Source organism: Tachypleus tridentatus, chromosome 12 (assembly GCF_004210375.1).
Source record: "Tachypleus tridentatus isolate NWPU-2018 chromosome 12, ASM421037v1, whole genome shotgun sequence".
Classification (NCBI taxonomy): Eukaryota; Metazoa; Arthropoda; class Merostomata; order Xiphosura; family Limulidae; genus Tachypleus; species Tachypleus tridentatus.
Genome location: NC_134836.1, coordinates 23,149,008 through 23,164,859, shown reverse-complemented (window position 1 = coordinate 23,164,859; position 15,852 = coordinate 23,149,008). Strand labels below are relative to the sequence as shown.

At 34.9% G+C, this 15,852-nt stretch overlaps 1 protein-coding gene across 6 annotated transcripts in view; it reads left to right on the top strand.

The window, feature by feature from the left end:
* LOC143235176 (uncharacterized) overlaps window positions 1–15,852 on the top strand; it is a 118,316-nt gene that overhangs the window by 18,359 nt on the left and 84,105 nt on the right. For 5 of the 6 annotated variants that reach the window (XM_076473074.1, XM_076473071.1, XM_076473072.1 and 2 more), the window contains exon 3: window positions 15,604–15,664. In XM_076473074.1, the coding sequence (XP_076329189.1) occupies window positions 15,604–15,664 (61 nt within the window). Of the gene's footprint in view, window positions 1–2,342; window positions 3,744–15,603; window positions 15,665–15,852 lie in introns of those variants that run through there. The other variant, XM_076473073.1, reaches the window with a different exon arrangement.

Here is a 15,852-nt window from a genome sequence, read left to right as displayed (position 1 = left end):
CTAACCAAAAGTATTCAGTGGAACCCTTCTAAACAGCCACCTTTGGGACTGAGACAAACTGGCCTGATTAGAGGGGTTCCACTGTACATAATTAGGGGTTATGTAAACAAAAAAAGGGACTGTGATTGAATAACTGCTTTCAAGGGGTGACTTAATCTGAGGGGTGGCCACTTAGAGGGGTTCCACTGTATGTGTATTAGACTATAGAGTCTAATTTGAGGTGGTATGTAATGAACTGTGATGTGTATTGAAACTGCTTTGTGAAGGCATGTGCCAATCTTTATACCTTCATTATTTAGTGATTATTTTCATCTGCCACTGTAGTTTGAAGAAAGTTAAATCTCTACATTTTTAATATTGAAATTTGTTTGTGTTATAATCAGTCTTGTAGCTGGAGTAAAATACACTGTATAGGTCTGATCAATGTTGGATTTTTTGCATGGCTATTCACTCCTTCTGTCAGGCACTGTTTTATATTTATGTACTTCAGACTTGTATTGAAAGATGTGGTTTAATTAATTATGTGTAATATAATAAGTGCAATTTTATTTACATGTAAATAAGTCCTTCAAATATACAGGGTGTTTGGAAAGTCACTGCACAGTTTTGTAATCATATACACATATAAGTGCACAGTAACTTTCCAAACACCCTGTGTATAATATTAGGGTATATAATACAAGTCTGTGTAAAGTGTAATAGCTGGGTTTGAAATAACTAAAGTTTGGCTTTCTTATGCTGAGGTAAGATGCATAAAAGTTAGTTTTTAATTTGTACCGAGTTACCAACATTTTTTTATATAATGGAGTTCATACGGATTTGCATCGTGAAACCTATGAGTACATCGGAGACATTTAATTATGTAAACAGAAAATGTACTTAAATCTTAAACATGTAATTAAATACACAACATCTGTACGAAAGTTTAAACATCTGTACGAAATCTTGAACATGTAACTAAATACACAACACCTGTATAAAATCTTAAACATGTAACTAAATACACAACAACTGTACGAAATCTTGAACGTGTAACTAAATACATAGCACCTGTACGAAATCTTGAACGTGTAACTAAATACACAGCACCTGTACGAAATCTTGAACGTGTAACTAAATACACAGCACCTGTACGAAATCTTGAACGTGTAACTAAATACACAGCACCTGTACGAAATCTTGAACGTGTAACTAAATACACAGCACCTGTACGAAATCTTGAACGTGTAACTAAATACACAGCACCTGTACGAAATCTTGAACGTGTAACTAAATACACAGCACCTGTACGAAATCTTGAACGTGTAACTAAATACACAGCACCTGTACGAAATCTTGAACGTGTAACTAAATGCACAACACCTGTACGAAATCTTGAACGTGTAACTAAATGCACAACACCTGTACGAAATCTTTAACGTGTAACTAAATACACAACACCTGTACGAAATCTTGAACGTGTAACTAAATACACAACACCTGTACGAAATCTTGAACGTGTAACTAAATACACAACACCTGTACGAAATCTTGAACGTGTAACTAAATACACAACACCTGTACGAAATCTTGAACGTGTAACTAAATACACAACACCTGTACGAAAATCCTGAAAAACTGAACACATAACATCTGGACGAAAATCCTGAACGTGAAACTAAATACACAACATCTGTATGAAATCTTGAACGTGAAACTAAATACACAACATCTGTATGAAATCTTAAACATGTAACTAAATACACAACATCTCTATGAAAATCTTGAATGTGTAACTAAATACACAACATCTGTATGAAAATCTTGAATGTGTAACAGAGTGCGCAACATCTAATTACGTACGTTTAAACCAAATCATTATCAGCGCTGTGCAGTCTCGGTGTTTGTTCTTAGACCACGTTATTAATGATTATACATTTTAATTTGTTTTTTCATAAATAACTTGAGTTATGTTTATAGCAGAATAGGTATGTTTTTTGGCTTTTCATCAAGTGTAACTTGATATAAAGTTTTTTGGGGAACCGAAACACACCCATATATATACGTTGATCTAATTCAAATGTGTAAGAGAACTTCGTTTGAAAAGTCATTACAACTATCATTGTAACCATTTTTTCGCTTTGCTGTGTAGAGAGCCCTCGTGTAGTTTTGCGCGAAATTTAAAACAAACAAACAGTCGTTGTATTAAAACATGTATGAATTTATCAGGAATACTTTGGGTCTGTTATTCATTCAGTTTTAATACACGTTGCGGCATAACAATTCTGGTGAATATACATTAAAATAACTGACGCTGTTTAGTTAACGTTCCCAAATTGGTTGGCTCTAATTGTTCTTAAAGGCACTACTTCAGATATACATCAGACATATTCACGTCAGGACACCGCCCTCTGCCATTTCCATCTCTTGGCATGTAGCCAGTCGGAACGCGCGTCTGGTTCAGGTGAGGAGACGGCACATTTAACCAACTTGCCTGTCCCAGTTAGTGTACATAGTTCGTTCGACTTCTATTCGGAAAGGTTTAGTCGGTTGGTAGTACGATTCGTTCCGGAATGAATAGCTGTGAGTAAGTTCAATTGTTACTTTCACGAAAAACAGTGAGAAAAGAATTTGTCAGGAAGTAAAATGGTTTGCCTTCGCTATCTAGACATCTGATATGTGCGAGTAATGAATGAGTACCTTGTTTTACATACGGGAAAGTTAAATGATGGGTTAAAGTTTTTGTCGACTTCGATGAATTTACGTATTCATTTTACGGTTGCCAACAATTATGTAATCCAAAATATTGCCATCTTTGCGATAGTATTCTACAAATATGATTGGAGAGTTTACATTATCTTCGAGACCTTGTATTGGTTCCTACCATATTTCTGTTGTAACAGTTCATCTCATTAGCAGACGATTACCCGGGCCGGAAACGCTGTGTCATCGTTTAATAAGTATTCATTTTGGTGACATTTTCAGAAGAAAAGAAACCTTGCACAACAGCTTGTTTTTATGTAAAAATATATATTTTAGTATGTAGATTGTTCTTGCTTTTCTAACCGTAGAGTTAAAGATTTCTGTTCTACAACGACCATGATGTGTTGTGACAAACATTTACATTTGGCCTTTGCACAGCTTTTAGCATATTAATCACACAGAAATCGTGTTAATGAACTCGCAGGGAAACAATATTTCAAAACGTTACTGTGTTTAAGATACAAAATTTATTCTCAAAAAGATTCTTAGTGGTGATAAAAATAGTGCATTGCGATGAAACAACCTGCAACAACGATTTGACAACCACCTGAGTGAGGTGTTGTTTGTTTGTTTTTTATTAGATACTTTTTTTTTCTTAAACCAAGTGTACTTTTTTCGGATTTTATCAGTTTGGTGCATTTATCTCTACGTAGTGTATTCGCTGTGTCTTATAAAACAACCGAAGCGTTTACTGAAAAGTAATTTTTACGTAACTGTAAAACATGTATCAGTAAATTCACACTTGTAATTTCTTCCTTCAACGCAATCCATAAGTGTGATGATACGTGTTGTATTATTCAGAGAGATTTAAAGGAGTTGTACAAAATTATTCAAGAACAAAATGCTAGGAACGTTGGATGATAAATTTATATACGTATGATTGCTTAGTACTAGTTCATATTATAGTGTTTAAGCACAAAAACTGCATTTTTACCGAATGGTAATGGGGAGACCATGTCTACAATGGGACTTTTCTTTGCTAGGCATCCCCAGATTGAAAGGTTTGTCATGATTTGGTACTTTTAAAGACACATAAAATTATTGAGAGTTAAAATAATGACAGCACACCTAATGTTTTAGTTTTACAATTCTAGTATTCTGGTTTTTGAAGACTGATGTGATTGTTTTATGTTTAACCATATTAAATTATTTGTAATATTCTTGAGTTAAATTTAGATCTACTTTTGAAAACTAGGTGTGTTGTATAGTATGATGATAAAAATATAGAACCTGTGTAACTGCTGCTGTTAATTCTTACATAATTTTAACTCGGCACTGTAGAAGGATCCTACCTTGTGTTGTCCATACCAGTATGGGATATTAAAAAAGAAAACTGATATAGGAAAAAAACTTTGGAAATAGAAATTATTTATAGTGTTTTTATACTCAACAAGCAAATTATTTGTCATTAAACTCTCTCTCTATGGGTCAATGGTAAGTTTATGGACTTGCAATGATAAAATCTGGGATTTGATTTCTTACTGTGGTCATATTGTGTATAGTCCATTTGTAGTTTTGCACTAGAAAACTAACTTATTACAATGCAATATAAAGTTAACAGATATGTGGTTAACTTATTACAATGCAATATAAAGTTAACAGATATGTGGTTAACTTATTACAACGCAATATAAAGTTTAACAGATATGTAGTTTCAAATTCTGTTTCACAAAGCGTTACAATAACAATAATTATTGAGAAGGGAAAATAATTCATTGTTAAGATGTAATTTGGTTTGGTATTACTTTCCAGTTTAAAATTTAACTTTTTTAAATGTGGAATCTCAGGTTTGCATGCATATTTTAAGTTGTATGTGTTGTTAGTTAACAGTTATTAGAGTGCAGATTGTTTCTGTGATAGAGGTCTGGATTATGGAGAAGGTGAGGTGGATTTTAATCCATGAATACCATAAAATATTTCCTGCACTAGAAGAAATGGATGCATTATAAGAGTGATAGTGGTGCTGACCATCTGTCTTTATCTGGTTAGTAATTTAAAATTAGGGGTAACAGCAAGGTTACCTTAGTGCCTTTGCCATATATACAAAATACAGATACAAGTTAGAGTCATAAAAGTGTCATATTGTTAGTTTGGACAAGCTTATAAGTGAAAGGCAAATAACAACAACAAAAAAATCTTAAGTTACCCCCAGCAGTACAGTGGGTTTAAAAAGCTAGAAGCCAGCTTTTTGTGCCCATACCCAATGTGAAACTTTGTGCTTAAACCACAAATGATAATTATAAGTCATCAGTTGGGCAGTCTTTCTGTTAGCATTGTTTTCAATTTTTGGCCCTGATGTAACAGGTGAGTTGTAATGTCTGACCAAACTTATGGACTGGCTGCATGTTAGTTCAGTGTGTGTTTGTGTAATTAAATTATATTTACTGAAAGAAAGCTGAATTGGATAAACGATGTTTGTAATTCTTGAATGAATAATAAGGTTCTGAAATAGTTTATGTGGTGAATTTCATCAACAATTAATGATAACATCCATAATATTTAAAATATAATCTGTATAAACACACACACAAGTATTGTAATTCTTCAATCTGTGTAAACACACTCACAAGTATTGTAATTCTTCAGTCTGTATAAACACACACACGAGTATTGTAATTCTTCAATTTATATAAACACACACACGAATATTGTAATTCTTCAACCTGTGTATAAACATGCACACAAGTATTGTAATTCTTTAATCTGCCTATAAACACGCACACAAGTATTATAATTCTTCAGCTTACATAAACACACACACGTATTGTAATTTTTTTTACTCTTGCAATATTTTACTTCAATAATCAAATTGTTCTAGTTTTTGTGTATTACAAATCACAATATGATGATGAAAATATTTTATATTGCATTAATAAATTAAACTAGTTAATTATAAGTTATTTCTGAATCTCACATCCATTTTGAATTTCATGTATTAATTTATGTATTTTTCATTATTTTGGCTGCATAAAATTTGCTTTGTGTTTACCTAATTGAGTTTTAGTTTGAAAGGATGGGCGTGGCCCAGTAATTATCATTCTGGACTGTTAATATGATGGTTTATGGACATGGAAAATAACAAAAAACATGCTCCACACTTAGATGCCGTTGGTGTGTTACTAGAGAGATAACGGATCACATACTTTGATTATAGTAGCCCAAGAGCTGATAGTAGGTGATGTTGATTGTCTTTTTCCTAGATACTAGTATAAGTTCAAATGTATAGACAGCTAGTGCAGATGGCCCTTATGTAACTCTGCATGAATATCCAAAACAAACTACACTGGATGTGTCGACAGGATACTGTTTCTGCTGCAGCTGTATGGCACATTCTGAAATTTGTTTTATTGGAGTATTGAAATTGATCTGGTTACTGAAGCTGTTAGTTGTTGATGTACTGATATGTGTACAGCTATATTACATATTTGTTTATCATCTACCATGTATCCTCCAAATTCATTTTATTTTGAAACTATATCATACTTTAAGAAGCATTTACAGTAAATTTTGCTTTACATTTAAAACAACTTTGGATAGTAAAGCATGCTAACATTGGTACTGGGTGTAGCTGATGTTGTGTGATTGTCACCTCTTCACTTTTGTTCAGAAGCTTTTGTCAGTAATTCCATTAGAAACCACACAATACAGAAACCTGTTTGGTTCTACTATACCACTTTGTGAGGCACTGGTGCTTGTATTACAAGATGGAAAATAGTTTCACTGCTATTGGTGTAAAAGCCGGTTGTGTGTGTGTTTGTGCTGCTATGTTGTGCTAAATATAGTCCATTGTTTAGTGGGCTCGGACTGTAAATACAGCGGTTTATGGTTTGCGTCCCATTATCTCAAAAATGTGCTTCACACTGTGTGGCTCTGATGCGCGATACAAAGGACAGTTAAGTTCCATTTATTATTCAGTCAGACAAAAGCAGACCGAGCTGGCGGTGTGTGTGTGTAGCATTTCTTTACCTTATGTTTAAAAAAAATGTAATCCAGATTTCTTATATCACAAAAGGTTACACTTGTATAATTACATTATTCTACTCTAGTATATCGGTGAATGGAGGGATTGTTATTAAAGAAAAGCTGAAATGTCTGCTTTTAAATATTAATCTAAATATTTTAACTGTTACAGCTTTTATTTTACGTATTTTCCTAACTAAAAGTTACAAGTTGGTGAGCATGGAGTGAATTTACATTATTAACATGTATTTTTTTTTTTTTGTAATAGTAACTTTATTTTGTTGTCGGAGTTTTGACCAGTAATGATATTTTCAACAGACGTGAAACTGCTCATTCATATACGTACGTCTGGAATGCTATTAAATAAAACGAACTGTTAAACTGTGTCTACCTCATAAACTGAACTGAGCGGAGGTTAGGAATTAAAGCTGCTACATCAGTGAAACGTGTGCGCTCGAGTCGCACGTTTTTTACAGAATACTGAACTTTCCTGTAGGCTTATTAAACCTGGACTATTGCTTTCTGTTCACAGCATAGGGACGATTGTTATAGTTCAAAAGGTTGGCAAAATATAGTAATAAACTGATTTATATGTTAATAATGACAATAATAAATCATCTTTACAACCCAACTGGAAAATAACAAGCTCATTAAAGATACAGATTACATTTCCCGCAGTCACTAGCGTGTTAAATTTGTAGGACTAATGTACTAAAATACATTTTCACTGATATTTTGAAACACGGGAAATTTAGTAGCCAATTTTAATATACCTACATATAGTATTGTAGTTCGTTAAACATTCAGTTGGAGTGTAAATGTATTATTTAGTAGCAATAATAATAGGAAATCGGAGAAAAACTATTTCTATCTTAATCTTTTATACGAATATTTTCAGTTAATTTATCAAATTGTTGATTATGCAAAAAAAAAGTGCACAGTTTGATTTTATGGGTTATTTCTGGGCGTAAGTTGTTTCAAATAACGTAAGATATTTATTGGAAATATGTAAAATATGTTTTACACAAACAACGGTAATCTGAGAATCGCGGGTTCGAATCTCCGTCACATCAAACATGCTCGCCCTTTCAGCCGCGGGGGACGTTATAAGTGTTGGTGGTGGGTGGTGATGACTAGCTGTCTTCCCTCTAGTCTAACACTGCTTAATTAGGGACGGCTAACGCAGATAGGTTTCGTGTAGCTTTACGCGAAATTAAAAAAACAAAAAACAAAACGATAGTTATAACAGTACAATATAGGCAAGTGAGGGTTGTATTTAAGTTAATCAACTTATTCTAGTGTCCATTTCTTTTTCTTTCATTTTTTCTTTTTACGAAAGAGAACGGAATTTAAAAATTTTCATTGAAATCGAATTTGGTCGAATAAGAAAAACAAAATGCTAAATACCCTGTAAGAAGTTGTTTGTATAACGTAGAAACCATGTTTGTGGAATTCGTTTTTTAGTTCCGTAATCGGCCCGGCATGGCCAAGCGCGTTGAGGCGTGCGACTCGTAATCTGAGGGTCGCGGGTTCGCATCCCCGTCGTGCCAAACATGCTCGCCCTTTCAGCCGTGGGGGCGTTATAATGTGACGGTCAATCCCACTATTCATTGGTAAAAGAGTAGCCCAAGAGTTGGCGGTGGGTGGTGATGACTAGTTGCTTTCCCTCCAGTCTTACACTGCAAAATTAGGGATGGCTAGCACAGATGGCCCTCGAGTAGCTTTGTGCGAAATTCAAAAACAAACAAAAAAACAAACAAGTCCCGTGATCTGTATATCCGACTACTTTTTTGTGACATGTATCTATTTTTAAAATTTATAGAGTACATTAACTGAAATCAACCTGACATGAAAAATAGCCTCTTTCAACTCAGGATTTTACAGACTTTTTTGTCTTGTTTGTGTGTATCCAAAGTGATTTCATGAAGCTGAACCACACGTGGCCAAGTGGTTAGCGTGCTCGAACTGCGCAACTGAGAATTCGTGTTTCGTGTCCTTCCGCAGTAAAAAATTATATTTCGTATATTGAGTCCGTGAGTGGGCTGTAAGAGTAACGCCAGCTTTTTTTGTTCGATCAGACAAGAGTGCTCTTAGAATCAGAGGCGTGTGCAACTGATTATTTGTCTTCACTCTTGCCTATCAGATCGAAATTATACACCTAGCTTTTTGTTGCTTTTCATATTAGTGGTTGTTTTAATGTCTTTTTTGTATTTTATATCTTTGCATGGTCTGATACTTGATTTTGCTCATCAGTTTTGGCATATTGAGTCTTTATAAATTTAATAAAGGTTATGCCCCCCAGTGGCTCAGCGGTATGTCTGCGGACTTACAACGCTAAAATCCGGGTTTCGATACCCATGGTGGGCAGAGCACAAATAGCCATTTGTGTAGCTTTGTGCTTAATTCAAAACAACAACAATAAAGGTTATGAGCGTTTATTTCCCCCCAAAACAGACATATGAATGACAGATCGAACGAAGAAAAAAAATTCAGTGAATTTTAAAAACTTAGAGAGGACAGAACTGCATAAAGCGAAGAAGTAAGTGTAAGCTGTTGATCTGCGAAAAAAAACTTTACAAACTTAGTAGAATTGCACTTTGTTTGTGTGTGTGTGTGTGACGCTATTATCATAATTTTTCCACGTGCGTTACCATTATTAGTGTTGTTAACCTAAGGTTTTTGCTGCTGTAATTTAAGCACTAGTTATAAAATCTTGATAAAAAGAAAAAAACATTTTCATTGCGTGCTACAACTTAATCAGTTTACCAAGAGCTGCACTTATTCTTTGGTCTGGTATGGCCAGGTGCTCAGTACGCTCGACTCGTAATCTGTGGGTCGCGGGTTCGAACCCTCGTACCACCAAATATGCTCGTCCTTTCAGCTGTGGGAATGTAATAACGTGACGGTTAATCTCGCTATTCGTTGGTAAAAGAATAGCCAAAGAGTTACTAATTAGCTGCCGTCCCTCTAGCCTTGCACTGCTAAATGGAGGGCTAGCGCAAGCAGCTCTCGTGGAGCTTTGCGCGAAATTCATAGCAAACCAAACTAGTTATTTTTTATTATCATATACAATTTTGTATTGTGTGTGATTAAATTAGGGTTTTTAATGACCTACGTGATAAACTTATAGGTACAGAAATAATTTTTTAAAACAAATATTCGCCAAATATCAGTGTAAAAAATATACTTAGTTTTTGTACATGATAGTTGTATCATTTTTATTGAAAATAGTTTCTCTGTTTTGCTATAAGTATTCTTTTTTTGGAAACGGAGATTAAACTCTAACTTATATTTGAATACTTTTCGTTACATAGACGATTTAATTTCACTCAATAACTTGAATTTTGATCCAATGATAATTTGCCCAACAGAGCTTGTAATAGAAATAAATAAATAATAGTGACATGCTCAATAATCAGGTATATAGATTCATTCACTAAAAAGACAGAATACTATTTTTGATAAGAAAAGGGAATTTTCCTCCTAATAGTGTTGTTCCATCGATATCATTAAAAGGGATAATTAACTCCTAGTTAAAAAGGTTTTTAACAGTTATCAATAACTGTAACTCTTTTACGGATAATCTTAAATTACTCATAAATAAGCTGAAAAATAAAGGTTATGAGAACTGGTTTATTGACTTTTATAGCCGCGCCATAGCGGCTCGTAGAATGGCTTTGAGTTGTTTTTGTCAAGTACAACCTTTTACCTCGTAACTCCGTTGTCTCTTGACTAATTTAGATGTAATTACACTTTTGGACTTAGAAAGTCAGACCCTTTCGGTTAATGTATTTGGCCACGCCTAACAACTCATAGATTGATTTATCTCAATCCTCCTTAAAAATATTTCAGTTTGAGGGTAGGATGATAGAGGTCCTGATGAATAACGTTTGTTTGTTTGTTTTGAATTTCGCGCAAAGCTACTCGAGGGCTATCTGCGCTAGCCGTTCCTACATTAGCAATGTAAGACTAGAGGGAAGGCAGCTAGTCATCACCACTCACCGCCAACTCTTGGGCTACTCTTTTACCAACGAATAGTGGGATTGACCTTCACATTGTAATGTCCTCACGGCTGAAAGGGCGAGCATGTTTGGTGCGACCGGGATTCGAACCCGCGACCCTCAGAGTACGAGTCGAACGTCTTAACACGCTTGGCCATACCGGGCCCCCTGATGAATAACAAATTTGAATCAGGTATACGTGCATCCCATGCTTAGTATTCGTGATGCACAAAAATACAGCTTAAAAACGAACAAACTACAAAAGGTGTCATAGTTTAATTTAATCCTTTCTAAAGGAATTTCAAGTACCGTGACTATTGAGGATTCTCCCTTATTTTTACTTTTCATAACAAATATGAAACTATGTTAATGACTAAGGCCCAGCATGGCCGAGTGTGTTAAGGCGTTCGACTCGTAATCCGAGGGTCGCGGGTTCGAATCCCGGTCGCACCAAACATGCTCGCCCTTTCAGCCGTGGGGGCGTCATAATGTTTCGATCAATCCCACTATTCGTTGGTAAAAGAGTAGCTCAAGAGTTGGCGGTGGGTGGTGATGACGAGCTGCCTTCCCTCTAGTGTTACACTGCTAAATTAAGGACTACTAGCGCAGATAGCCCTCGAGTTGCTTTGCGCAAAATTAAAAAAAACAAAGTAAAAGACTAAATTTTCGTTCACGGAGACAACATTACGGAAAATTTAGAGGGCGTTAGTTACGTGGTTATAGTAACCAATTGCCACGTTTAGAATAGTTCACTATACTCGGGCAGAGTGCTTGAGGAAACGGCTTGTATCAGACGGTAAGGGTCCATTCTTTGTTCCACATCACTAGTTATTACCCAAAGGGGTGGACGTTACTATTTATAATATCAAGAAAATGGGTAGGGATTGAGAGTTTTACTTTGTAGAATATTTTGGATTGGTTTTATTCTATGTGAAAGCTATTTTTAAATATTAAGGGTAACTGGCTGCCGACAGCGAAAGGCAGCTGGAGTTGAGACGTTGTGGGTTCAAGCACTCAACTTCGAATGCCTAACTGATTTTTTTCAGCTGCTGGCGAGTTTTACATGGACATTTGGATTCTTGCCTGATAGATGGACTATCCCCACTATGGGTTGAGGATAACAACAAAGAATGATAAAGGAGACATAATTTTGAACTTCAATTTCATTATATTGTATCTGGTTTATATAAAGTTCATTGCGGTTTTATAGTGCTGATTTTAATCGCCTGCAAACCATTAATATATTAAATAACATTAGGTATAGTGATTAATGTTATTTAATCACCAAAACTTGAATATTTTTATTGAAACGTTATTTCAAAACAATTTTCGTGTATGTAATTTGTATCTCTTTCTACAGCCCAAACTTAGTTCTTTATCACTTCTTAGAACCCTAGTTTTATGGCGACACTATGAATACTTACGAGTGCAAACAGAATATGGTTAATGTAGAGTTACGTTGAAAGTAACAACAAAATAAATTGTCCATCTTTTTTTTTCACATTTACAATGACCGGCTGTATTATCCAGTTTACTCGTGAAGTCTCACGTTTTATTTTGTTCCATACCTCGATATCAACATTTTATATGCAGCCCTGTATTTTAATGATGTACTGTTTATATGTATGTAAACAGAGACGTGTAAAGTTTATTTTGTCCTGGTGTGCAGAACTTTAACGATTTAAAATAGGCTGGTAATACCTGTTTCCATCCCTCATGTATGTTGTTTGAGAAGCACATATTTTCCCGAAGTTTAGGTTAGTAAAAGTGGTGGACACTTGTCAGTTACTCTTTACATACCCCCCCAACTCCGGTGCCCATACTTGGATGACACTCCTTATGAATGTGCTTCAGTTTAAAAATCTCCTTGCTCTTTGACAACATGCGGCAGAGCGGAATTTTCATGACTCCTTGTAAACGTGCGGTAGGATTGAATTTCCTTATGACCCCTTGTGAACGTGGTACAGAATGAAAACGTTCCTTCTGAATATGGTTGAGAGTGAAATCTCCATACGACTCATTGTGAACATGGTTTAGAGTGAAATCTCCATATGACTCATTGTGAACATGGTTTAGAGTGAAATCTCTATATTAGTAGTGTGAACGTGCTCCAAAATGTAATTCCCCTTTGTATCAAGTATGAGGCATACTAGTCTAATTCCCTACATGGTTCATCTCTCCCTCTGTGCACTCCTTTCATGAAGCTTGGGGTATAGGTGCTAACGCGCGTGATGTCCTAAATTTGTAATAGTTGTCACATTAAACTGATACGTCGAACCTCTACTATAAAAAAAAATAACTCTGTGTGTGCACTTCCTTGACTTGTTTTTCTTTTTATAAAGTTGATAATTATCTCGTATTTTCATAGTATCATTCAAATAAATCTCTTGTTGATTTTTTTACATTTTATATTTTGTAATTAGACTATAATCCATCTGGCTTTTACTTTGGCTTGTTTCCAGATATTTTGTTAATAATGTTTATAAATTCTCCCGTATTATCTAGTGTTTGTTCTCTGATTTACAGGTGTTTACCATTTCTCGTATCATTGTCCTTTCTAGATGCTGTAGTTTTACCAGCCGTTTTCTTTGTTTTTAGTTTCTCGTATTTGTGGGTTAGGGATAAGTCTCCGGATTTACAACACTAAAATCCGGGGTTCTGTTATCCTTTGTGTGTGCATCACATTGTATTGCTTCGGTAGAAAACATACAACGTGCAAAAGTAGTTAAATACTCTGTATCTATAGTTTCGCCGCCAAATTAGCAATTATATATATATTTTTTTCGCTTTTATTCTAACAGTAGCAATCTGTAAATATATCTAACATTTAATGGGCGAACTGCCATAATACTTCTGCTGTTGCACGAGTTGTGATGATGCATCTCCAGACATAAATCTCCAACGTTTATTTGTCAAACGCTATAATGCATCGTAAATTAAGGTGTCTTAGGATTATCAGAAATAATGTATTCTGTACATTGACCCTTTTAAACATGACTAATTATAGGTAGGTATTATATATAAAATTCGTACAATTTCCTCACAAGTTTATGAAATTCTCGGAAAAGGAAAAAAAATATTGAAAGATATCTTTAAATTATTGAGACCAGTCCATTGGTAATTGTTTTTTGTTATCAAGAGAAAGAGAAAAACACAGTATGTTACAACTGAAAATGCTTTCCAACGTTATAACTTAAAAACGGACAGTGATGTTGTCAAAGAATGGGAATATGGTAGTTTTGACAATTTTCTTCAGCGGTACTAGAAACTGACCTCAAGTGAAGTTTTTGTTTGTTTTTGTGTGTGATTTGTCGTAAATTATTCTTTCCACAGATAACTGACTATTGATTGTAAGGCGATTTTTCCTAACAGCATTTAGTAATTTTAATCTGAATGGCATCCATTCAGCAGCATATGGCTGTGTGAACTGCCACTTTTATAACGCGCTTCTCGCCGAAAGTTCGGAGTACGTTCAGTGGCATATTACGTGCTCGAACCTTAGACTTTTTCGAAACGCATGCCGGTCCATATTTTGTGAATACGTTCGTATGTTGTGAAATATAAAGGCAGTCTAGTCCCATCTTTGGGCTGAAAACGGAAAGACCGTTTTCATCAAACTGATTCGTACTTATCTAAACGAAATTTTTTTGTTAAAAATAAATTATCCTCCTGTGGCACAGCGGAATACCTGCAGATTACAACGCTAGAAACTGTTTTTCGATGCGCGCGGTGGGCACAGCGCAGATAGCTGTTTAACTTCAAACAAAACGATTTATTTACATGTAATTTTTTTCTATGTCTGTCCTTTTGCTCCCATCACTCCGAACATTTGAGAAGGAACCAGTAAACACCTGTGGTTTATGTATACGGTAAAACGTAACTTGCCTAAATGTCACACTAAGGATATTAAATTTAATACGCACCCAAAACTGGTAAATGTTCTATTTAAGGCCCATAGTAGCCACAGGTTCATATCGCGGTAAATAGAGTTTTTTTACCCACTGTGTATAGTATACAGCCTGAACTTTTGAAAGGTATGATGCGGTCATTATGTACATATTTATGTTATCGGATTTAAGTATACTCAGCTAATACCAGAAACAGAATATGAACATCTTTGCGTGCCAGTATAATCTTATTTGTAACTGTAATATTTGAATTTCTGTACAAGTTAAGATGTTGGAATACTCGTGTAAACTTCGTTATTGTTTTACTTTTAAAACTACATTGTTATATGCCACAGAATTTAAAATCGAATGCCATTTGAATATATCGTACTGTGGGAAAAATTACTCGGAGAAGTTGAATGATACTTAAATTTCAGAAAATAATCTAAATGATTTGGTATTTAAGTGAAGTATGATTAGCATAAGCGTACAGTAGAAATATACTTCCAAATATTCTATATTACTCATCATTTGGACATGACATGACGTGGTAGTTAGGGCGCTCGACTCGTAAGCTGAGAGTAGCGAGTTCTAATCCTTGTCACCAAACATGCTTGCCCTGTGTGGTTGATGGTTGCCGACTGGACAAGCCAGTCTGGTGTAAAAAATCCTTGGCTTAAAAAATACCTCCTTCAAAGTATTCGTTGAAAAGACGGAGGGAAGAAAAGAACATCGTATGTTGCATTATGCTTTGGTGAATTTCTATTATCAGTGTGACGTCATTGTGTGGCTGTGACGTCATGTCTCTAGTTCATTTTGTATTCTAAACAGTTAGAAAACTGTGCGTAGTAGAAGCCATATAGATAATTTGTGTAGGGTTAATGTATATTAAAAGAAGCTAACTAAAACTGGAAGGACTTGATAATATGTTTCCTAAAGCAGAATATTTATTGTTGATGGTCGTGTTTGTCATTTGCCCAATGATTTAATACCGATACATATTTATTTTTCAGAGTTAAATTTGGTGTTCCACTGGACCAAGTTTGTAAACAGGATATTCCTGGCCCACTTTTGGTAAGTAGTGTTGTTCCTTTGCTTACAAGCTTATGTTCTATTGCAGTATTTATATTATAAAGAGTAGACACGAAGGCCATTGCTTTGTCTGTACCTGGTATCTGTCATCAATGTTGTCTTCCTATATTTTATGCCTTTTTATCTATGACAATAGACCAATGAGTTTAAAATCAATTGTAGTTCGGAAT